At 40.1% G+C, this 26,056-nt stretch overlaps 1 protein-coding gene across 2 annotated transcripts in view; it reads left to right on the forward strand.

The window, feature by feature from the left end:
- The first annotated feature begins 205 nt into the window (after positions 1 to 205).
- SEH1L (SEH1 like nucleoporin) overlaps positions 206 to 26,056 on the forward strand; it is a 29,038-nt gene continuing 3,187 nt past the window's right edge. For both annotated transcript variants that reach the window (XM_070420712.1, XM_070420711.1), the window contains exons 1-8: positions 206 to 418; positions 3,797 to 3,847; positions 6,742 to 6,888; positions 8,170 to 8,381; positions 15,667 to 15,765; positions 21,273 to 21,413; positions 23,166 to 23,323; positions 25,698 to 25,848. In XM_070420712.1, the coding sequence (XP_070276813.1) occupies positions 308 to 418; positions 3,797 to 3,847; positions 6,742 to 6,888; positions 8,170 to 8,381; positions 15,667 to 15,765; positions 21,273 to 21,413; positions 23,166 to 23,323; positions 25,698 to 25,848 (1,070 nt within the window). In that variant the 5' untranslated portion in view covers positions 206 to 307. The remainder of the gene's footprint in view (positions 419 to 3,796; positions 3,848 to 6,741; positions 6,889 to 8,169; positions 8,382 to 15,666; positions 15,766 to 21,272; positions 21,414 to 23,165; positions 23,324 to 25,697; positions 25,849 to 26,056) is intronic.

Below are 26,056 nucleotides of genomic sequence, written 5' to 3' on the forward strand. Positions count from 1 at the left end.
TTTTCATTATTCTTAATTCCCATACGTCAACAATGTAAACTTTTCACTTTCATTGAAGCACCGCAAAGCCCACCCCCTGCGTCCCGCGGCTGTTCACCATTGGTCGCCTTTAGGAGACGCAGGCGCACTCGCCGCCGCCGCCCGGGGCATGACGGGACGAGGGGCGGGGCACGGGGGCGCGCAGGCCGCACGCACCGTGCACATCCGGGCCGCGGGGTCCAGGTGGGCCGTGGTCCGCGCGCGGCCGCGGCTGCCCTCTTCCGAGGCGGGAGGGGCAGGCGGAGAAGGCTCGGGCCCGGCGGGAGCCATGTTTGTGGCACGCAGCATCGCGGCGGACCATAAGGACCTCATCCATGATGTATCTTTCGATTTCCACGGGCGGCGGATGGCGACCTGCTCTAGCGACCAGAGCGTCAAGGTGCGCACGGAGCCTTCGGGCGCGGCCGATCCCGGAAGGAGGAGAGTGGGGCGCGCGCGATCCGCTGTTTGAGCGGAGGTACCAGCGCGTAGAAAGGGGACGACTTCCGATATCGGGGCGCGCCGCCGGGCAGCAGGCCTGGAACCCAAGGGAGGCAGGCCAGCTACGCCCGGCCATCCTCGCCCCCTTGAGTGGGGACACAGCCGGCCCAGGGTGCTGCGGGGCGCCAGTGCTGAGCGGGCGGGCGTCCTGGCCACGTGCGCGCTCCCGCCCCTGGGGCCACTGCGAGTCCGCGGTTTCCCGCGAACCCTGGTTTGGGTCCCTGTGGACGGGAGCAGGGAGGTTCCTCAGCGTCGTCTCCGGTCGGGTTTGTGGGTCCCTGGAGTTCTGGCTGTAGCTGTACTATGTTCGGTGAGAGGACTGTGCCGCGGCACCTGGAGGGCGGTCAGTCCGCGGTGGGTGCCTCATCCCTCACCTGGGGAGATCGTTCTCGCCTTGTGTTCAGATGGGAGGCTCACCTGTTTCGCGTTGAGAGAAAAGTAAATGCAAATCCACTTACACCCAGTGAGGTTCTCAACTTACAATCTAGGACTTGGAGGGTTGGATCTCCTACCCTTTGAGACAGGATGGATGGACCTGGAGAGAATTAGGCTAAGCTCACCATTTTAAATTGTACATGACGGTTCCGGGGTGTGAAGCACAACACTCTTCATTGTGCAACCATCACCACTGTACATCTCCGGAACTTTTTCTTCATCCTAACCAGCGACTGTGTACATAGTAGCTCCCTCTTCCGTTCTCCACCTGGCACCTGGTCCCCTCTAATGCTCTTGCTCGTACTTCATATAAGTGGAATACATCATTTGCCCTTTTATGTCTGGCTTATTTCCCTTATTGTGATGTCAAGGTTCATTCATATTTATAGCACGTATCAGAATTTCATTTTTAAGATTGAGTAATATTTTGTATGTATACAACGCATTTTGTTTATTCATCTACCTTTTGGCTGTTGTGAATATTGCATTCATGTCTGTGAACTGAGTAGGTAGTTACTTTTTTTCCCCTATCCACTTATTACTGAATCATCTGGTAGATCATTCAAATTGGAGATTTTGTCTGTTAGTATTGCCGTGAATATCTCCATTACTTTAGCTTTTTATATATTTTGGATAGTTTCCTTAGGCTCATTCCAGTAGAGAAATTAGTAAATACTTTAAAAGCGTTTGAGAATAATTGGCAAATTGCTAGTGAGAGTATTGACTTGATAGCATCATTTTTTATGTCAGACATTATCATTACATTTTTCCCCATTTAAATGTTTTTATGTGGTAAAATCCAATTTGCCATCTTCCGTAAAGTAAAGTTTACCATCTTATCCATTTTTAAGTGTACAGTAAGTAATATCAGGTACATTCATATCTTTCTGCAACCATCCATCTTCAGAGCTTTTTGGTTTTGCAAAACTGAAACTCTGTACCCATGAAATAATAGCTCCCAATTCCCCAGCCCCCGGAAACCACCTTTCTGCTTCTGTGAATTTGACGAGCTCATATAAGTGGAATCATACATTTGTATTTTTTTGTAACTGGATTATTTCACTTAGTGTAATGCCTTTGAATGTTGTAGCATATGTCAGAATTTTCTTTTTAAGGCTGAATAGTCCATATGTATTGTACTAGTATATACCACATTTTACTTACCTGTCCATGGACTTGGGTTGCTTCTACATTGTAGCTATTGTGAATAAGGCTGCTGTGAATGTGGATGTACAAATATCTCTTTGAGACTCTGAATTTTATTATTTATTTGTTAATTAACTTTATTAGTGTAACATTGGTTAATAGCATTATGTAAGTTTCAGGTGTACAATGCTATAATACATCATCTGTATTTTGCATTGTGTGCTCACGACCCAAAGTCTAGTCTCCTGTCTCCATATATTTGACCTACTTTACTCTCTTTATCCTCCCCCATGCCCCTTTCCCTCTGGAAACCACCATACTATTGTCCCATGTCTTTGAGTTTGTTTTGTTTGTTCCTTTGTTGCTTTCTTTTTTATATTCCACATATGAGTGAAATCATGTTTCTTGTCCTTTTCGTCTGACTTATTTCACTTAGCATGATACTCTCCAGATCAAATGGCAGTATTTCATTTTTTCTTACGGCTGAGTAATATTTCATTGTATATATATGTACCACATCTTTATCCAGCCATCTGTTGAAGGACACTTTTACATTGTTTCCATGCCTTGGCTACTGTGAATAATGCTGCTGTGAACATAGAGGTACATACATCTTTACAAATAAACGTCTTCAAATTTTTTTAGTAGATACTCAGAAGAGGGATTGCTGGGTCATACGGCTAGCTCTATTCTTAATTTTTTTTTTTAATGTATTTTATTGATTTTTCACAGAGAGGAAGGGAGAGAGATAGAGAGTCAGAAACATCGATGAGAGAGAAACATCGATCAGCTGCCTCCTGCACATCTCCTACCTGGGATATGCCCGCAACCAAGGTACATGCCCTTGACCGGAATCAAACCCAGGACCTTTCAGTCCGCAGGCCGATGCTCTATCCACTGAGCCAAACCGGTTTCGGCAATTCTTAATTTTTTGAGGAACCTCCATACTGTTTTCCATAGAGGCTCCACCAGTTTACACTCCCACTAGCAGAGAATGAGGGTTCCCTTTTTTCCACATTCTCTCCAACGTTTGTTATTGTCTTATTGCTAGTAGGCATTCTAACAGATGGTATCTCATTGTGGATTTGATTTGCATTTCCCCTAAAGTTGAGCATCTTTTCATCTATCTGTTGGCTGTCTGTATGTCTTATTGGGAAAAATGTTCAGGTCCTCTGCCCGGGTTTTAAATTGGATTGTTTTGTTGTTGGGTTGTATGAGTTCTTTATATATTTTGGATATTAGCCCTTTTTTGGAGGTATCGTTTGCAAATTATCTTTGCCCATTCGGTTGGTTGCTTTTTTGTTTTGTTGATTATTTCTTTTTCTGTGCAGAAGTTCTTTAATTTGATGTAGTTCCATTCATTTATTTTTCCATTTGCCTTAGGAGCAATGGTTCAGTATTCACTAACTCAGTGTTTATGTCAACGTAGAGACCATAACTACCTTGAATAAGACTTGACTGTAATTGTGTCTATTTCTTGTTAGAGCTCAGATGCCTTGATCCCACCTAATGCTTAGTCCAGTGCCTGACACATCCATGGTTCTCAATAAATATTTGAATGAAAGAATGAATGTTTGCTTATTCTCTTGTGAATTCACGTTCACCTCCTTTGCCCTAATATTAATTTAGTCTTAATGTTTTTCATATTAATTTTTTGGACTTCTTGTATGAAATATATGTCTTAATTTTTTTATAGGTCTGGGATAAAAGTGAAAGTGGAGAGTGGCATTGTACTGCTAGCTGGAAGGTTAGTATTTATTTTTACAGTAATTTTAAAAAAATGAATTAATATCTATTTGAGAGTATCAGAGACTTTGCTGTTCAGCTTTGGGAGAATTATAAAATTTATACTTCTTTTCCTAAAAAGGAATTTTACATTTTTTAGCATTAAAGTAACAGAAGTGCACTTTAGAAAATTCGAGAATAAGAAAATTTGTAATCCCATAGCATTCTAACATAATTATTTCTAGCACGTTAGTATTTATTTTTCCATTTACATATTTTCAATAGCTGTGATGTTTCATACACTTTTATTTCTTAATTTTTTAAAAAAACAACTTTACTCAGGATTTTACATACCTTAAGAGTCATCAATTTTAAGTGTACAGTTCAGTGAGTTTTAGTAAATACAGTTGTGCAAACATCCCCACAATCTAGTTTTTTGTTTGCTTTTTAAAAATATATTTTATTGATTTTTTTAAGAGAGGAGGGAGAAGGAGAGGGATAGAGAATTAGAAACATCAATGAGAGAAACATTGATCAGCTGCCTCCTGCACACCTCCTACCGGGGATGTGCCCACAACCAAGGTACATGCCCTTGACCGGAATCGAACCTGGGACCTTTCAGTCCGCAGGCCTATGCACTAGCCTTTGAGCCAAACCAGTTAGGGCCACAATCTAGTTTTAGAACACTTTCCTCAGCCCTGAAATTTCCCTTGTGCTTTTTTGAGGTCAATCTCCATTTCTCTCTCAAACTCCAGGCAACCACTGAACTATTTTCTGTCTCTTATAGCTTTACCTTTTTTTTAGACATTTCAGATAAATGGAATTCTATAATATGTAGTTCTTTGTTTCGGACTACTTTCTCTTAGCATGTTTTTGAGGTTTATCCATGTTGTGGCATGTGTAAGTAGTTTGATTTTTTTGTAATGCTGAGGAGTATTCCATTGTATAGAGAAAGCCATGTTTTGTTTATTCATTCACCAGTTGATAGACATTTGAATTATTTCTAGTTTTTTGTAATTATGAATAATGCTATTATTAACATGCCATATAAGTCTTTGTGTGTACATACATTTTATTTCTCTTAGGTAGATACTGAGGAGTGGAATGTCAGGGTTGTATATGTTTTAACTTTCTAAGAAACTGCCAAACTGTTTTCCAAAGTGCCTGTACCATTTTATATTCCCACCAAGAAATATATGAGGGTTCCAGTTTGTGTACATCCTCCCATACACTTGATATTTTCTCACTCTCTCTTTTTTTTTTATTATAGCCATCTTAGTCGGTGTGAATTGGTATCTCATTGGGTTTTGATTTGTATGCCCTGAATGACTAAATGTGTTAAGTTTTTATGTGCCTATTTGCCATTCATACATCTTTGGTGAAGTGTCTATTCAAATCTTTTGCCCTCTTCCCTTTTTAAAATTGAGATGAGATCCACATAACATAAAATTAATTATCTTAAAGAAAACAGTTCAGTGGCATTTATTCCACTGACCGTGTACAGCTATCACTTCTGTTAAATTCCAAAGCTTGATCATTCCAAAAGGAAACCCCATTTTTTGCTTTTCAATTTCACAGCTACTTTCATAAGTACTTCAGAGTGTTTTCAAAGGCTTTTTAAAAACATAAATATACCAATAAATACTATACCCTGTTTTGCTTAACTAATGGATATTTAAGTTGTTTCTTTTTATTGTGTTGAACATCTTTGTGCAATATTTATTCTTTAGTTAGATTGTGCTTTGCCCGGAATCTGACATTTAACAAAATCTCACTGCCCTAGTGCATCTTTTTACTTAATAGCCTGTATAAATAAGAAAGGTGAAACAAGAATAAGACTGGACAAAACAAAGAATAAAAACTAAAGGTGTAAGGTTTGCCTTTGGATGATGTTACTGTTATCATGTTAACAGATTTCTGAAAGTATTCTGAGATTATTGAGTGTTAAAGTGTTAGATATGCAGAAGCATAAAACAAATTTTGTAAACATAATTGGTGGACTGATGCTTATTGTCATATAGTATTTTTACTGGCAAGCACAAATGAAATTCTGTTGTAAAGACCTTTCTGTCCTTTTTTTCCTTTGGTCAGTGCCAAGAGTTGAAGAATAGTAATTTGGCATTTTTCCTATATGAAGATACTGCTTTTGAGCTTTAAATTATTTTCTCAGAATACAAGGATTTGGGTTTCTCTACTTTTGCTCACTCATTGCCTCTTTCCCTAGAAGAGTTCATTGTCTAGACCAGTGGTCGGCAAACTGCGGCTCGTGAGCCACATGTGGCTCTTTGGCCCTTTGAGTGTGGCTCTTCCACAAAATACCGACTTCTGCGCATGGGCCACGAAGTTTCAATTGCACTGTGTGTGCACACCCGCACATGGTATTTTGCGGAAGAGCCACACTCAAGGGGCCAAAGAGCCGCATGTGGCTTGCGAGCCGCGGTTTGCCGACCACTGGTCTAGACAGACATCAGAGTCATTTAAGCATTTTGTTGCTATAGTTTCTATATACTGTTAGGCTTTTGAAGCAAATTTTTTTTTTAATCTTATTTATTAGGTGGATGGTTCCTGTAGATATAATTTGCAAAGTTAGTGGACTAGTAGAATCTCTATTTAAAAGTTTGTTTAGGCTAAACTCTGAAGCAGGTCTCTATTAGCACTAGAAGAGGTCAGCTTTATGCAGTTGGATTTTTCTTTATTAGTAAAACGTTAGAAGAACTTGACTCCAGAAAGGCTACAATTCTAAATACCCTTAAGTTAAAAAGTTTTAGATTTTAACTTTTTATATTAATGTTAAATTGAATAGCTTTCTTCTTTTACTGAAGTAAAAATACCTGTATTCTGTTTCTTTAAGTAAAACCTTAAATGTGTGAAATATGAGTAAACTCAGTTTTTTGGATTTTGTTTTTAATTCCTCAGACACATAGTGGATCTGTGTGGCGTGTGACATGGGCTCATCCTGAATTTGGACAGGTTTTGGCTTCCTGCTCTTTTGACCGAACAGCTGCTGTTTGGGAGGAAATAGTTGGAGAATCAAATGACAAACTGCGAGGACAGAGTCATTGGGTAAGATATTTGTTAGTTTTTGAGACATGCGGGGCATGAGCATCCAAGGAGCATTAGTCTTTCCAAGAACACTTCAGGCACTTGGTGTAAGATATCACTCCCCTCTACATTTATCAGTTTCATTGTTCTTTCTTCCATGTTTTTCTCCTGTTTATTTCATTTTGTGTTGGGCTTGAAGTGGTAATTAGGAGTACCCATGGCATTAAGTATAACTTTCATGGTGAATCCAGAATATTTGCTTTGTCATAGAGTACACTCTAAAATTCTTTTTTTTAATTTTTTTTATTTCTTTATTGGTTTCAGAGGGGAAGGGAGAAGGAGAAAGAGATAGAAACATCAATGATGAGAGAGAATCATTGATCGGCTGCCTCCTGCACACCCCCACTGGGGATTGAGCCCGCAACCCAGGCATGTGCCCTTGGCCGGAATCGAACCCGGGACCCTTCAGTCTGCAGGCTGACGCTCTATCCACTGAGCCAAGCCAGCTAGGGCTCTAAAATTCTTTAAAAATTGTTTTTTCCCTTTTGTGGTTACTTACAAAATATACTCTTTTTTTAAAAAATCTGTTTCTGCTTTAACTCTAGTTCTTCTTTGATTGTTTGAATTTAGGTAAGAGCATAGTGTGTTTGCTATTCAAGTTCCCTGTATGTAAAGTGAGAGAATTGAACTCGATTGCCTTGAAGACCTATTCCAGTGTTTTCTTCCCCCCTCTTTATTTTTCATAATAGATATTGAGGTACAAGTATAAAATTCAAAAAGTACAGACAAGTGTATACAGTAGGAATGTCCTCTTCTCTGGTCATATAGTTTTCTTTCTAGAGGCAACCACTATTACAGGTTTTTTATGTATCCTTCTGGATATATTACATGTCTTAATAAGGACATAAAAAGAATGGTACCAGGTGGGTGGGGTCAGACCAGACCTCCTGTCAGCAACCTCAGTATTTGAGTTCTGGCTAAGAAAGAATTCAGAGGCAAGACTCAAACTATAATAGAAAGTTTATTTAGAAAGTCACAGAGGTAGAAGTGAGCTGTAGAAATGGGCTCAGGATATGCTGGACAAAGGGATGATTCCTGTCCCTAGCTGGATGGTGAGAGATTTTCTGATACTCAGAATGGCACCCAATTAAAAACTTACTAATTGTTTATTTCTGGAATTGTCCATTTAATATTTTCGGACTGTGTTTGACAGCTGGTAATTGAAACCACAGAATGGGAAAACACACATCAGGAGGGAACTATTGATATAATTTAAATGGTTAAAAAAATTTTTTTTTTCAGGTTAAGAGGACAACGCTAGTGGACAGCAGAACATCTGTTACTGATGTGAAATTTGCTCCTAAGCATATGGGTCTTATGTTAGCAACTTGTTCAGCGGATGGTATAGTAAGAATATATGAGGCACCAGATGTCATGAATCTCAGTCAGTGGTCTCTGCAGCATGAGATCTCATGTAAACTAAGCTGCAGTTGTATTTCTTGGAACCCTTCAAGGTAAGCTTGCACAGCAAACTTCTGATAATTTATTTATTTATTTTTTTAAAATTAAATCTTTATTGTTCAGATTATATTTGTTCCTCTTTTTTGTTCACCCCCATAACTCCCCTCCTCCCAGTTCCCGCCCCACCCTCCGCCCTCACTCCCCACCCACTGTCCTCATCCATAGGTGCACGATTTTTGTCCAGTCTCTTCCCGCATCTCCCATTCCCCTTTCCCCACCAAGAATAGTCAGTCCATTCCCTGTCTATGTCGCTGATTCTATTATAATCACCAGTTCATTCTGTACATCAGATTATTTATTCACTTGATTCTTAGATTCACTTGTTGATAGATGCATGTTTGTTGTTCACAATTTGTATCTTTACCTTTTTCTTCTTCCTCCTCTTAAAGGATACCTTTCAGCATTTCGTATAATACTGGTTCAGTGGTGATGAACTCCTTTAGCTTTTCCTTATCTGTGAAGCTCTTTATCTGACCTTCAATTCTGAATGATAGCTTTGCTGGATAAAGTAATCTTGGTTGTAGGTTCTTGGTATTGATCACTTTGAATATTTCTTGCCACTCCCTTCTGGCCTGCAAAGTTTCTGTTGAGAAATCAGCTGACAGTCGTATGGGTATTCCCTTGTAGGTAATTGAGTCTCTTTCTCTTGCTGCTTTTAAGATTCTCTCTTTGTCTTTTGCTCTTGGCATTTTAATGATGATGTGTCTTGGTGTGGTCCTCTTTGGATTCCTTTTGTTTGGGGTTCTCTGCGCTTCTTGGACCTGTAAGTCCATTTCTTTCACCAGATGGGGGAAGTTTTCTGTCATTTCTTCAAATAGGTTTTCAATATCTTGCTGTCTCTCATCTTCTGGCACCCCTATAATTCTGATATTAGTACGCTTGAAGCTGTCCCAGAGGCTCCTTACACTATCTTCTATTTTCGGATTCTTTTTTCATTTTGCTTTTCTGGTTGGGTGTTTTTTGCTTCTTTGCATTTCAAATTTTTGACTTGATTCTTGCGCTCCTCTGGTCTGCTATTGGGTATAATATTCTTTATTTCAGTCCGTGTATGCTTAATTTCTAGTTGTTTCTTTATCATAGCATCGAGGGTCTCATTAGTTTTCGTGAGACTCTCCTCAAGTTTATTGCAAGCCCTCAGAATTGCGTTTTTTAGCTCTATATCCTCCATTTCTGTCATGTTTTTTTGTCTCCGCATTTTTTATGCTTTCTTGGTGCACCCCCTTGTGGTCTTTGTGCGCAGTCTTGTTGTAGTTAAGCCTTGATTGTTGTAGAGGGATTTGACCACCAGGCTGACTGGCTGTGAGAATCAGCTGTGTCTGCCGGGAAAAATTCTGTCCTCTGGAGAGGTGCTAATCTAGCCTTTGCCTGAGGTGATCTGGCAAATGGCTCTGCGCAGGGCTTGGGCGGGGCAGGTCACAAGGGATCAGCGGGGCGGACGGAGGGAGCAGTTATGGCTGCTCTCAGTCCCGTTCCCAGAGGCTCTGCTTCTCAGAACCCCGGCAACCACTGCAAACCTCGGAGAGAAAGCTGCCCTCACGTTCCAACTGATGCTAGACAATCCCGCTTCCCCCGTTTGAGTCTGAGTACCTAGAGACTCGCCTTTATCTGGAGCTCAGAGTCTGAGACTCCCTCCTGATTGAAAACGACAACCGCGCCCTCAGCCACCAGCCCGCTTTGCGCACGCACCTCCACACTTTAAATTTTCCACACTGCGCCTCCTCTGAGCCTCGGTATGCTGTTGTCTTTCCTTCTAGTTGAAGAGTCTCTCCTCAGCCAGCCTTCCTGTGGTTCTGGGTGATGTCCATTCCGTCTTTTAGTTGTATTTTTGAAGTGGTTGTTTGCGGCAGCAGTCTCCAGTGTTTACCTATGCCGCCATCTTGGTGGTATCGAGCAACTTCTGATAATTTAACCCTAGTAAAACAAATTGGTAAATTTTTAAAAATCCTCATCCAAGGATATGTTTTTATTGACTTTTAGAGAGAGGAAGGGTTAGAGAGAGAGACCAAGAAAGATAGGAGATATCGATAGGAGAGAGAAACAGATCCGTTGACTTTGGTACATGCCCTGACTTGGGATCAAACTCACAAATTGTATGTGCCCTTGACCGGGAATAGAATCTGTGACCCTTCAGTGCCTGGGCCAATGCTCTAACCACTGACCTACACTGGGCAGGGAAAGAAATCCTTCTTTTTTATAGCTGCATAGTATTCCATTGTGTAAATGTATCATAGGTTTTTTATTTTATTTTTCTTTAAAGAGTAGTGTTGATTTTTTTTGAAAGAGGAAGGTGGAAAAGAGAAACATCGATGTGAGAGCATAACCTTAATCGGCGGTTTTCTGCAACACCCTCTACTGGGGATCAAGCTTGCAACCTGGGCATGTGTCCTGACCAGGAATTGAACTAGCAACTTCTTAGTGCACGGGACAATGCCTAATCAACTGAGCCATATTAGCCAGGGCATACCACAGCTTTTTTATCCACTCATCTACTGATAGGCACTTGGGCTTTTCTAGATCTTAGCTATTATAAATAATGCTGCTCTGAACATAGTGTTGCACATATTCTTTGTGATTAGTGTTTTAGGATTCTTAGTATACTAGAGGCCCGGTGCATGAAATTCATGCACAGGTAGGGTCCCTACGCCTGGCCAGTGATCAGGGCTGATTGGGCCTTCTGGCTGCTGGGCCTTCCTTCTGGCTGCTGGCTGGGGCATCCCTTCCCTGGTTGCTGGCTGCTGGCCGGGGCCTTCCTTCATTCTGTGCCGCCTCCTTGTGGTCAGCACATGTCATAGTAAGCAATCAAACTCCCGGTCTCCCGTTCAAATTCCCGAGGGGACACTTTGCATTTTAGCCTTTTATGTGTATAGATATTATTATAAGGGGGATTGCTGGGTCAAATAGCAGTTCCATTTTTAACTTTTTGAGAAAACTCCATATTGTTTTCCATGTTGCTATACTAGTAGTGTACTAGGGTTCCCTTTTTTCCCCACATCCTTTTTAGCACTTGTTTGCTGATTTATTAATAGTAGCCATTCTGGCAGGTTTGAGGTGATACCTCATTTTGGTTTTAATTTGCAGTTCTCTGATGATTAGTGATCTTGAGCAGTTTTTCCTTTTCTTTTTTTAGAATATATTTTTATTGATTTCAGAGAGGAAGGGAGAGGGAGAGATAGAAACATCAATGATGAGAGAGAATCATTGATTGGCTGCCACCTGTACACCCCCTACTGGGGATTAAGCCTGCAACCTGGGCATGTGCCCTTGACCAGAATCGAACCTGGGACCCTTCAGTCCGTGGGCTGACGTTCTGTCCACTGAGCCAAATCAGCCAGGGCCATGCTCTATTTTCTTTTCTTTTTTTTTTTAATTAAATCTTTATTGTTCAGATTATTACATTTGTTCCTCTTTTTTCCCCCCATAACTCCCCTCCTTCCAGCTCCCACCCCACCCTCCCCCCTCATTCCCCACCCACTGTGTTCATCCATAGGTGCATGATTTTTGTCCAGTCACTTCCCGCATCTCCCACACCCCTTTTTCCCCCAAGAATAGTCAGTCTATTCCCTTTCTATGTCCCTGATTCTATTATAATCACCAGTTCATTCTGTACATCAGGTTATTTATTCACTTGATTCTTAGATTCATTTGTTGATAGATGCATGTTTGTTGTTCATAATTTGTATCTTTACCTTTTTCTTCTTCTTCCTCTTCTTAAAGGATACCTTTCAGCATTTCATATAATACTGGTTTGGCGGTGATGAACTCCTTTAGCTTTTCCTTATCTGTGAAGCTCTTTATCTGACTTTCAATTCTGAATGATAGCTTTGCTGGATAAAGTAATCTTGGTTGTAGGTTCTTGGTATTCAGCACTTTGAATATTTCTTGCCATTCCCTTCTGGCCTGCAAAGTTTCTGTTGAGAAATCAGCTGACAGTCGTATGGGTATTCCCTTGTAGGTAATTAAGCCTCTTTCTCTTGCTGCTTTTAAGATTTTCTCTTTGTCTTTTGCTCTTGGCATTTTAATGATGATGTGTCTTGGTGTGGTCCTCTTTGGATTCCTTTTGTTTGGGGTTCTCTGCGCTTCTTGGACCTGTAAGTCCATTTCTTTCTCCAGGTGGGGGAAGTTTTCTGCCATTATTTCTTGAAATAGGTTTTCAATATCTTGCTGTCTCTCATCTTCTGGCACTCCAATGACTCTGATATTAGTCCGCTTAAAGCTGTCCCAGAGGCTCCTTACACTATCTTCACACTTTCGGATTCTTTTTTCATTTTGCTTTTCCAATTGGGTGTTTTTTGTCGAATCTTTGGTTTGATTATTGTACTCCTCTGGTCTGCTATTGGGTATAATATTCTTTATTTCAGTCCGTGTATGCTTACTTTCTAATTTCTTTATCGTAGCATTGAGGGTCTCATTAGTTTTCGTGAGGCTCTGCACAAATTTATGGCAAGCCCTCAAAATTGCGATTCTTAGCTCCATATCCTCCATTTCTGTCATGTTTCTTTGTCTCCGCATCTTTTATGCTTTCTTGGTGCACCCCCTTGTGGTCTCTGTGCGCAGTCTTGTTCTAGCCAAGCCTTAATTGTTGTAGTTAACACTAGAGGGATTTGACCGCCAGGCCGACTGGCTATAGGAATCAGCTGTATGGAAAACGTCTGCCTTCTGGGGAGGCGCTAATCCAGCCTTTGCCTGAGGCGATCGGCAAATGGCTGTGCGCAGGCTTTGGGCGGGGCGGGATCAACAGGGCGGGCGGAGGGAGCAGTTATGGCCACGCTCAGTCCCGTTCCCAGAGGCTCTGCTTCTCAGAATCCCGGCAGCCGCTGCAAACCTCGGAGAGAAAGCTGCCCTCAGGTTCCAACTGATGCCGGATAATCCCGCTTCTCCCGTTTGAGTCTGGGTCCCTAGAGACTCGCCCGGATCTGGAGCCCAGAGTCTGAGACTCACTCCCGACAGAAAACGACAACCGAGCCCTCAGCCACCAGCCCACTTTGCGCGCGCACCTCGGTACCTTTGTATTTTCCACACTGCGCCGCCTCTGAGCCTCGATTTGCTGTTCTCTTTCCTTCTAGTTGTAGAGTCTCTCTTCAGCCAGCCTTCCTGTGGTTCTGGGTGATGTCCGTTCAGTCTTTTAGTTGTATTTTTGAAATGGTTGTTTGCGGCAGCGGTCTCCGGTGTTTACCTACGCCGCCATCTTGGTCTCCTCCTCTCTATTTTCTTAATAGCTCACTCTCTTACCTAGAGGTTTGGCTAAGTTTCATCTAAGTAGGTGGGGTGGGTTAGCAAGATTTCTTTGTAGAGAGTGCTAAAATGCCAAAACAGGAGGACTTGATTTTGGGGATGGAGCACTTTAATGTATTTTGTTTCTTCTGGTCCCTCTTCTTGCCAGTTTTGGAGTACTACTTCATTTCAGGTTCTTCTCTCCTAAGTTCTATAACATCCCACTTGGATCCTTTCTCAGACTTTAGCCTAGACCAGAGTTAGCCACCAGCCTTGGGGATCTTCTGATTGCAGTTCTTTAAATGAATCATTTCATGATACCCCAATGACTCATTCCTATTCTTTGCATTTGTGGATTGAAGATTCTGTGTCTCACCTTTTGCTTCTTGTCTTTAAATTCTTCCAAATTTCTTCATTTCTGATGGCACACACTGATTTCTAGCATAGTTGTGGTGTACTATATACAGATAGCTGGGTGGTTTTTCTCACTGTTTGAGTCACATTTGGAAAACAGCCTAAATGTGAACATCTTATGGATGTACAAATGAGTTAATTCCCAATTTACCAGATGTTTTATAATTTGACTTAAAATGCTTTAAAAGATATTTTTAAAAACTTTAGAATATATTATCGTAATATACTTTTAGTCCTTGCTCAAATATTTAATGTTGTTAAAAAGAAAAAGTTATATTTATAGAACATTAAAAAAGAGTTTGTGCCTGGCTGGTGTTGCTCAGTGGTTGAGCATTAACCTATGAACCATGAGGTCATGGTTTGATTCCTGGTCAGGGCACATGCGTGGGTTGTGGGCTTGATCCCCAGTAGGAGGCCTATAGGAGGCAGCCAATTGATGATTCTCTCTCATCATTGACATTTCTCTCTCTCTCTCCTCTCCATTCCTCTCTCTGAAATCAATAACAAAATATATATTTTTAAAAAGAGTTTGTGAGATACAAAAATTACTGTGGAATTTACATCTCTTTGAATGATCAAGAATTATTATAAACAACTTGTAATTTCATTTTATTACCATAGAACTTCGCCATTTACTTGGTATTTTTCTTTGATTAGGTAACTTGATGCATTATCAATAGCTTTAGTAATAAAGAACTAAATGTGTTTTTTTAATAACACATTTTTTTTTCAGCCTTATGAGTTGTCAGATCACAATACCAAGGTCAAAGATTAAGGTTGTCATGTTCATTAAGATATTACTTAATCTGGAGGGAGGCAAAGGAAATCAATATATAGGTAATTAAATATTTAATTGAATAGAAATAAATCATTGAGCCTAGAATTCAGTAGAGTTCATTCTCTTACTGCTTATCTTTTTGCTTTTTAAAATGAGGCTAGAGAAGAAAATGACGTAGGGAGCATGGGAGCATGCCTTCTTGAGGGTTTTTAAAAAAATATATATATTTTACTATTTTTTACAGAGAGGAAGGGAGAGGGATAGAGAGTTGGAAACATCGATGAGAGAGAAACATCGATCAGCTGCCTCCTGCACACCCCCCACTGGGGATGCGCCCGCAACCCAGGTACATGCCCTTGACTGGAATCGAACCTGGGACCCTTCAGTCCGCAGGCTGACGCTCTATGCACTGAGCCAAACCGGTCAGGGTGAGGGGTTTTTTCTTTTTGTACAGGCAACTTAAAATCTTTTTGTCAGGAATTTGATCACCATAAGGTTACTTTTCATTCCATAGTTAATGACCGAATCTTTCAGGAAGAAAAATTTGAAGAACTTGTAGGTGTTTTGTTTTGTTTTTTGATCTACTGAATGCCTGAAACCTTTCCTTTTGTGGAAAAAGAAGCTACTTTCTTTTTTAGCAATAATAAAATATGGTAAAAACAATGCAACAGGATGGTAGTCTTGGTCCCCATCCTGAGCAATCTCAAGGACACACCCTCCCAAGGTGTTGCTGTATTGAATGTATGGCAGGAATTTATTCACAGTCTTGCTTACTTGCAGGTTCTAGAGCTGCTGGATGCTAGCATTTTAAATTCTCTGAATTAAATATAATAATTTAATCATTATGTGAAATATTTTTTACTTTTCATTTCTAGCTCTCGTGCTCATTCCCCCATGATAGCTGTAGGAAGTGATGACAGTAGTCCAAATGCAATGGCCAAAGTTCAGATTTTCGAATATAATGAAAACACCAGGTCAGTACTGCTTTGGTTAAGTATTATTCCAAATTGCATTTTAATAACTTTAGCTTTTAAAAATGTTTAATTTTTAAAACTGTTATTCCTTTATTTATTAGCTGAATTATGTATTATTTATTACATACTTAACTGATTTCCTATCATATGCCATGTTCTGTGATAGACTATCCTATATAATAAAAGCTTAATATGCTCAGTATCCGACTGTTCATTTGACTTTTCCACCAGTCGCTATGACGTGCACTGATCACCAGGGGGCAGACACTCCTTCTGCTAGCTTAGCTTGCTGCTGGGATCTGGCTGATCAGGACTGGGCAAGATGGGCCAGACACGCCCTAGAGCCCTCCCGAGGTTCCTCCCTGGCCCCGATCCTGCACTGGTGGGGGTCCCTCGGCCTGGCCTGCGCCCTCTCACAATCTGGGACCCCTCAGGGGATGTCCGCAGGCCAGGCTGAGGGACCCCACCGGTGCATGAATCCGTGTACCAGGTCTCTAGTGATAAAATAAAATTGAATGATACAGATGACAAGGTAATTGATTTCCCAGTATGTACCATCTTGCAGGGAAAACAAGCAAACAAAAAAGTAAAAAATGGTGATGTATTTTATAAACCAGGAGAATCAGGATATTAAGAGTTTACACCTAGGGGCAGGAAGCCTGGAAGGTTCACCCAAAGGCAGACCTATAGGATGAGTAGAAGTTAGCCAAAGAGGGCAAAAGTTTTCACATGGAGAAAACTGCATGTGATAAGGTCCATGAACAAGAGAGCCAATATACACTGAGTGGCCAGATTATTATAACCACCCCATCAGTACTTTGTTGGGCCACCTTTTGCCTTCAATGCTGAGGCGATTCTTCTTGGCATTGACTCCACGAGATGTTGAAAGATGATGCGAGGAATCTGACACCATGCCTAATGAATAGCACTGTCCAGTTCTGTGATATTTGATGGTTGTGGAACCAGCTGCCTGATGGCTCTTTTAACTTCGTCCCACAAATGCTCAATTGGATTGAGATCTGGTGATTTTGGGGGCCACCTAAGCAAAGTAAAGTCTCCCTCATGTTCTTGAAACCACTCCTGCACAATATGAGCACCATGGCATGGCACATTGTCTTGTTGGAAGAAGCCATCTCCATTGGGATACACCATCGACATGATAGGATGAACTTGATCAGCAATGATACTTAGGTATGTTGTGCTATTTAGATGTTTATAATGGTCTGGCCCTCTAGCAACTTCAGGGCGAAATTATAGCTAATTTGCCTAATATTTTTATTGATTTTAGAGGGGTGGGGGAAGGGGAGAGAGAGATAGAAACACCATTGATGTGAGAATCATTGATTGGCTGCCTCCTGCACGCCCCCTACTGGGGATCGAGCCCACAACCCGGGCATGTGCCCCAGACTGGAATCGAACCCAGGACCTTTCATTGTTCAAGCCAACGCTCTATCCACTGAGCAAAACCGGCCAGGGCACGAATATATATTTTAATGTTACATTCAATAAACCTTAATATTTTAAGAAAAACGATCTTAACGACATTTTTTTTTAATTGTAATTGGAACATAGGCAAAAAGAAGTGCGGTGAAAAATATGCAAGGCTTATATCTGCAAGACCCCATGTTCAGTGTTTAGGTTTTATCTTCAGGGTAGTATGAAGCCACTGAAAGATTTTTTTAAGTTGGGGAATAACTGGATCAAATGATAGTTTAACTCTTCTGTAGGTGTGGAAAGTATTATGGAAGGTAACATGAGTAGATTTAGAGCTAGGATGCTGTTAGAATAGTTCAGGTGGAAGGTTATAGTGGCTTTGAAATAGAGTAGTGGCAATGAGGATGGAGAGAAGTGACAATTTGATAATAATTTAAGAAGTGGTATTAGTAGCATTGGATGTGGGAGGTGAAGAAGGGGAAAGCTATCAAGATGATTTCCAAGGGTCTGTCTTAATAGTTCGATGAATAGTGTGTCATTTACTGAGGTAAGGAATTCTGGAATTAGGTCAGATTTGGGTAGAGTATAACAGCATGTGAAGAAAATTTTAATTTTGGTTATGTTGAGATATCTATAATACCTTTGAGAGCCATAAGCATTGTGTCAGTGGTATACTCAGTCTTACAGTGGTATACTTAATCACCATTAGGTGATAGGTTGGGTTTCACATGTGCTAGACAAAATTCTTGGGTCTAGTAGTCAGATATTGGGTGGGGCCAGAAGTAGAAGAGAAAAACTATTATAATTTCTATGGGCTCTGCAATTCAGAATGTTACTACTTGGGTTTTAAAGCGGTTCTTATACATACCTGCTACCTTCCTAGAGTCTTGATTTCTTCAGAGAGGCTCTGTCTGCAGTGGTGCTGTCCAATAGAACTTGTTTTGATGGTGGAACTGGCCCATATCTGCACATCTGATACAGTGGCCATTAGCCATGTGAAGCCATTGAAACTAAAATGTGGATACTGCCACTGAGAAACGGAATTTGTTTATTTTTATCAATTTAATTTTAAATAGGCACATGTGGCTAGTGGCTACCATATTGGCCAGCACACTTCTAGAATGCAGAGACTTTCCATTAGAACCTCTTTTAAGCTATCAAAGCTATGAACCACATTCATAGCACATTTTAAAGAGGCTTCATGAAGAGCTAATGTTTTTAAAGTAATTTCTTTCAACTTTAGTTAAACAGTGAATAATGAGCCATAACTCTAAAACTTGAAAGGTGGACGGACCATTCCTAAAATATAGGAAAATAAAAAGTACTTTATAAATAAGATTTGAGTAAAGAACTTGGTTTAGTTCTGAGAGAAAATATAGGGCAAATAGAAAGTACCTAAATACTTAAAAGCATCCAGTGATAAAGGTATGAGTCTCTTAGATAGGAGACTATATCTAGATTAAGGGGAAGATCTCTTTTATTATCTCATATAACAAGGAGCCTGGCTTTGGAGAAGTTCTGGAGTTAGTTAAATGGCTCAGTTGCTGAGTGATGATGTCAATGGCCTTAGTATTTTCCTTTCATTTTGCTCTCATCCTTAGTGTGTTGATTTTAGCTTCTTATGATCACATGAGTTGCAGGTTTGCCATACACATGTAAGAAAGGGCATTTCCTTTCATGAATCTTTTTGTACTAAGAAGAGAAAAACTTTTCTAGAAGCATATATATATATATATATATATACATATATATAATATATATATATTTTTAAGCATCAGTTAGGAAATACCATGGTTCCTTTTACTTTATTATAATTTAACATATTTTTATTGATTTCAGAAAGGAAGGGAGAGGGAGAAAGAGAAATAGCAATGGATGTGAATTATTGTTTTTTAAAATATATTTTTATTGATTTCAGAGAGGAAGGGAGAGAGAGATAGAAACATCAAAGATGAGAAAGAATCATTGATTGGCTGCCTGCTGCATGCCCCCCACTGGGGACCGCCCACAACCCAGGCATGTGCCCTTGACCGGAATTGAACTTAGGACCCTTCAGTCCACAGGCCAATGCTGTATCCACTGAGCCAAACCAGCTAGGGCTGAATGTGAATTATTGAGTAGCCGCCTCCTGCACGCCTTCTACTGGGGATCTAGCCCACAATCTGGGCATGTGCCTTGACAGGGAATTGAACTGTGACCTGATTCATAGGTTGATGCCCAACCACTGAGCCACAAGTGGCCAGGCTCTAGAAGCATCTTACCAGGATTTTTCATTGGATCCTGTTGTCCAGAATTGGGTCATTTTCTTAGTCTTTGGCTGCAAAGGAGTCAGCATGTGTCTGGCAGTTTCTGCATCTAGAATGCAGATAAAGGGAAGTGGCATTGGGCAGATAACAATGTCTGCATGTGTCATGGTTATCTAGAGGTAGTAGTGGGGAGGGATTGACTTATGAAGTTATTAGACCTTTTCAAGTTTAGCTGTTTTTCGATTTTTTTGGGTCTAGTTCTTTGAAGTAAGAGTTGTTTGAAGGTTCTTAATAGATTGAACATGGTACTCGGAGGACATGTGATAGTGGATTATATAGCATTCAGTTATTAATATACCATTTAGTACATAGGAAACATAAAATTAACCAGTATTGGATATTTTTATTTCTATTGTTGAATGAAAATATTAATTAGGACCTGGCATTGATAATGATACAAATAAGTGTCCTGCATTTATATAGTTACAGAGCACTTTCACACATATTATGAAATTTGAATGCTAACCACCATCTCATAGTAGGGGAGGTAGCTTTTATATTAGCACCATTTTCCAAATGTAGAAAGTGAGACCAATAAAGTAAAATGACTAGTCCAAGGTCAAAATTAGGAGTCAGGACCACATAGTAAAGCAAGGGTATATGTAAGATTGTTCAGGGTGATCATATAAGGTGAAGAGAGGTCAAGGAAGGAACCTCGAAGTGCATACTAGCTTGGAGATATTTCAGAAAGAATGTTGTGATGAAAAGAAGGCCAAGTAGAGAGTGCTGGGAATACCAATACTGGTGAGGTAAAAGTAGGTTTACAGTTGTAAGTATGGAAAACATAGAGTTTATTCTTGTATTTACTAATTGTTGTATAATTTTCCATACAAACAACTGTAAGCCTACTGTTGCCACACCCTGTGTGTCAGAGGAGAGTGGTGGAAAGCTAACCCCCTCTCTTACACACACTGCTTCAGTTCTATCCCTGATAGCCATTTGAAGACAGAAAGACGTAATAGAAAAATCTGATATGCTGTCTCCTTCATTGTCTTGTTCTTCATTTGCAGATATAAAAATAGAATAGTAAGGATAAAGTAGACTTTGGTATAGCTTCCTTATCACCACTAAAAAAACAAACCACTCAATTCCTGCTATTACCAGCTTTGCTTTTTTATTTACACTCAAATATTTAAGAAATTCAATTATCCTTTTTAAAAATAATTCAGTATCTCATTTTAATTAAGTCTTTCTTAAAGTGTTCTAAATTAAATTGAAAAAACCAACAGAAGAAACCTGGGAAGTTTTATAAGTTTCCTAGGGCTGCAATAACACATTACTACAAAGTGGTGGCTTAAAATAAATTTATTCTTAGATTTCTGGAGTCCAGAAATCTGAAATCAAGGGGTTGTCAGGACTGTGCTTCTTCTAAAATCCTTCCTTGTCTCTTCAAGCTTCTAGTGGCTGCAGGAGTTCCTTGGTGTGTGGCAGCTAACTCCAATCTCTGCCTCTTTCTTCATATGTTTGTATTCTTTATATGTCTTTCCTCTCTGTACTTTATAAGGATACTCAACATTGGATTTAGGGCCTACTCTAAATCCAGGTGATGCTCTCATCCCCAGATTCTTAATTATATCTGCAAAGACCCTTTTTCCAAATTAGGTCACATTCACAATTTAAGTGTTTAGGACTTGGACATACTATGTACTGCAGATGTAAACATTCATTGTGAGCAATATAAAAATAATTGTGGTATGTCAATATATGGATTTAAGAATTTTTTTATTTCTGGAATTTTTAATGTAAAATTGTTTGTTTTTTCATTAGGAAATATGCAAAAGCTGAAACCCTCATGACAGTTACTGATCCTGTCCATGATATTGCATTTGCTCCAAACCTGGGAAGGTCTTACCACATTCTGGCCATAGCAACCAAAGATGTGAGAATTTTTACATTAAAGCCTGTGAGGTGAGTTTTTGAAACAATTACTAATTTAAAAGTGTTCTTGACTCTTATTTTCATTTGTGGAGGAGAGTGTAGAGGCAACTGTGATCTGAAGAATGGATTCCTTAATGAACATTTCATCTTAATTACAGTCAAACATTGGTTCTCGAATGTCTCCCATCTTGAACAATTCATTTCTCAACCCGACAACCCTTTCATGCTGATACCTCTATGATCAGTCATGCCTCTCTCAGGCTACAAAAGAGAGTGTGCGAGTATGGCTCAGTTTATTGCTAAACTTCACGTTGTTAACATCTCAGGAAATTGTGCTGTGAATACTTCTGTGTTTTATGGCTTTTGTTGCTGCTTATTATTATTAAATTTTCATTTTTTACTGCATTTCATTTGCTTTTTATAAACTCACATTTCATGTCCTTTTTGTTTTAAAGTGTTTATTTATAGATTAAACAATACATTAGACATGTACTGCATATAAGAAAGGTTAAAACGGAATCATTTGTGGATCTGGAATGGATTAATTCACTTTACATTATTTCTAATGGGGAAAAAGTGATTTGGTTTTTGAACAGCTTTCCAGAATGAATTAAGTTCGAGAACCAAGGTTCCATTGTATGTTTTATTTAGACTGATACTAACAATGAATTAGATCCTCTCAATTTAATTTGTATTCTATAAATGTTTGAATGAAGGTGGTTGTCTAAGGGAAACTTAAATTAACACTGAGACATTCTTGTGAATAACCTTTTAGCTTTAATTTTGGAATTGTGAGTTTGTCATTTTTCTTCCTTCTATTCTTCTCTTCCTACTGCTTTATTTTCTTTTTAATCCTCACCCAAGGATATGTTTATTGACTTTAGAGAGAGAGAAGGGGGGGAGAGAGATATATCCATGTGAAAGAATAACTGATTGGTTGCCTCCCAGACGGGTCCCGACTGGGGACTGAACCCACTACCTGGGGATGTATGTGCCCTGATGAGGAATTGAACCAGGAACCTTTTGGTGTATGGGCAACGATCCAACCATCTGAGCCTACCTGCTGGGCTCCTACTACTTTTCTTTTAAAATGATTTATTTCATCTATTTTATTCCTCTACTTTGGATGAATAAAATCCTCTTTTGTTGTATCTTCTATGAAATAGTCACTCATTATTTTTTATGTGGTGGGATCACGCCAGGTACTGTTGAGTCAATTGAACGTGATGCAACCCAATGAGCTAATGGGGGAGGGTATGGGTATGAGCTAATGGGGGGAGGGTATGCACATTATTATAAAATAACTAGAGGCCCAGTGCACGGAATCATGCACCAGTGGGGTCCCTCACCTGAACTGCGGGGATCAGGCCAAACTGGCTCTCCGACATCCCCCGAAGGGTCCTGGATTGCGAGAGGGTGCAGGCCAGGCTGAGGGACCCAGTCGGGGCCCGAGGGGCGGGGGGGGGGGGGGGGGGACGACACTGCAGGAAGGCTCCAAGGCGTGTCTGACCTGTCTCTCCCAGTCCCGATCAGCCAGACCCCAGTAGCAAGCTAACCTACCAGTTGGAGCGTCTGCCCCCTGGTGGTCAGTGCACGTCATAGTGACTGGTGGAAGAGTCAAACGAACGGTCAGACACTTAGCATATTAGGCTTTTATAGGATATGGTAAGTAGGTGAGACCATTATATATATTTTTGTTTAGATAGGTGTGTTTTGTGTGTGTGTGTATGTTGTATATAAACCTGTTTGCAGAATTCCTCAGGAACATTTTTTTGTTAACAGGAAAGAACTTACTTCCTCTGGTGGACCAACAAAATTTGAAATCCATATAGTGGCTCAGTTTGATAATCATAATTCTCAGGTTTGGCGAGTGAGTTGGAATATAACAGGAACAGTGCTAGCATCTTCAGGCGATGATGGCTGTGTAAGATTATGGAAAGGTAAGATTTCGATGAATAATTATTGCCTTATGTTGCTGCTTTAGAATTTTTACGTAGAAATGTAAACTAAGTATTTTTGAAAAAAATTATCTTTCCATAGCTACTTAAAATTATGTCTTATATTAATTTATTTTGAACCTTTATCAGTTTACCTAGTTCATAGCAGTTAAAGACTAATTGAATTGTTTTTAAGTTTCTGTGTGGAATAAAACAACCATATCTATCTATCTATCTATCTATCTATCTATCTATCTATCTCCTGGTGCATGGATCTGTGCACCAGGTGGGGTCCCTCAACGTGGCCTGCGGGCATTGGCCAAAACCAGCAGTGCAATGCTGCCTGCCACTCTTGACTGCCGCTCCTGCTCTTCCTGGCCCCACTGTCTGGTAGGCTCGTTGCTGCTCTGCTGCAGTCTCTGGGCTGCAGAGGCAGCCAGCCGTGAACCCTCGTCTGGCGCCCGTAGGTCAGCTGAGCAGCACTCCCACTGTGGGAGCACACTGACCACCATGGGGCAGCTCCTGCGTGAGTGTCCACCCCCTGTTGGTCAGTGTGCATCATAGTGACCAGTCAAACAGTTGACCAGTCGAACAGTTACTTAGGCTTTTATATATATAGATATTTTATTGATTTCAGAGAGGAAGGAAGAGAGAGATTTAGAAACTTCAATGATGAAAGAGAATCATTGATTGACTGCCTCCTGCATGCCCCTCATAGGGATCTAGCCCACCACCTGGGCATATGCTCTAATCGGGAATCAAACCGTGATCTCCTGGTTCATAGATTGATGCTCAAGCACTGAGCAACATGGGCTGGGCAACAAAGCAACATTTATTTATTATTTTTTTATTTTTAAAAAATATATTTTTATTGATTTCAGAGAGGAAGGGAGAGGGAGAGAGAAAAGAGAGAATCATTGATTGGCTGCCTCCTGCATACGCCAAACTTGGGACTGAGCCCACAACCCAGGCATGTGCCCTGGACCGGAATCAAACCTGGGACCCTTCAGTCTGCAGTCTGTAGCTCTATCCACTGAGCAAAACCAGCTAGGCAACAAAGCAACTTTTTTTTTTTTAAATATATTTTATTGATTTTTTTACAGAGAGGAAGGGAGAGGGATAGAGAGTTAGAAACATTGATCAGCTGCTTCCTGCACACCCCTTACTGGGGATGTGCCCACAATCAAGGTACATGCCCCTGATCGGAATCGAACCTGGGACTCTTCAGTCCGCAGGCCGACGCTGTATCCACTGAGCCAAACCAGATAGGGCCAACAAAGCAACTTTTAAAACTGAAAATAACTATCACAGAAATATGCAGTATCTCTAAAATACTGTTTGTTATATGTGTAACTTGTGCAAACTCAGGATAGGATTAGAGTCATCTCTTATTTTATTAAATGACTGCTTTAGTCAACCAGCTATTAATAGGAGAAAATCCAGTATATTCCTCACTTCCCCCCTGCAACTCCCAAAAGTTCAAGAATTTGGGATCCACTGATTCTTAAGTTTCTTACAAATGCCAAGCTGAGAGAGACTGTGGTCTGATGAGTCGACACTGTGGTTGCTGTAGTGTGGTGTGCACTTTGCACGGTTATTTATCCACTGGGCAGAGGTGTCTTTGATTTGTGCACCGCTCTAGTCAGTGATTTCCCATACGTTGGATCCAAAATTGTAAGTTAGTTCATTTACCCTGAACAGTGATTGTTTTCCAAAATGCAGTTTGGCTAAGTCAGTTTTAGGCTGTGGTAGAAGCAGCCCAGACTTCCCTTTCTAAAGTGTAATTTGAGTTCACAGGCTTTGATGCCCTTTTCTGCTCTGGGTCCACCCAGGTCCACCCCAGCAGGCTCTCTAACTTGGGTTTCCTTGGGCTCATTGTCTCCAGTGACCAATTTTGCATTCAAAAAATTAAGCCATTTCGGATAAGCCACTCAAACCCAAAGGTTTTGTTTCCTACATCCTAATCTCTGAGGATATTAGGTACCTACTTGACTTATACTTGCATAACCATTTGACAACTCCATTACCCTATATACGTATACATGTAATTGAAACTTGTTATAATTAAGATAATTTATCTTGATATTAACTTAATGTAATAATGTGGCACTTGGAGAATTATCTTCGAGGAAGGGAAATGGGAGGTGAAAGATTTATTTGTTAAATTAGTAATTCTTTTAAGACTTTAAAAAATAATTGTTAACATTAATTAAGATAAGTGTTTTGTATTTTAAAATGTCTTTAACATTTATTCTGACTGACATGTAGCCTGTAGGACACTTGTTTCTTTAATTATAGTTTAAGGACATGAACATAGATTTGTGCCCTTGAGCATAGGTATTAGTCTTATTAATGTATTTGACCATTTTCCTTTCAGCTAATTATATGGACAATTGGAAGTGTACTGGTATTTTGAAAGGTAATGGGAGCCCTGTCAATGGGAGTACTCAGCAGGGAAACCCAAATCCTTCCCTAGGTTCAAGTATCCCAAATCTTCAAAATTCATTAAATGGATCTTCTGCTGGCAGGTAGGCTGTTTTATGGGAAAACTAGAAATTATTTTATTTTTAAATCATTCTGGTAGCTATACTAAAGGTGTGTTATTTCATGGATTTTAAGACTGAAGTAAGAGATTTACCTAGTCATAATATTACTTAGTCATAATATTTACAGGTAGGTTGTGAGGCCATTCAAACAAAATTATATTATGAAATTTAGGTAAAGAAGAAATATGGG

Source organism: Myotis yumanensis, unplaced genomic scaffold, assembly GCF_028538775.1.
Source record: "Myotis yumanensis isolate MYYU_CA2020_CCGP unplaced genomic scaffold, mMyoYum1.0.hap1 SCAF_7, whole genome shotgun sequence".
NCBI classification, from domain to species: Eukaryota; Metazoa; Chordata; class Mammalia; order Chiroptera; family Vespertilionidae; genus Myotis; species Myotis yumanensis.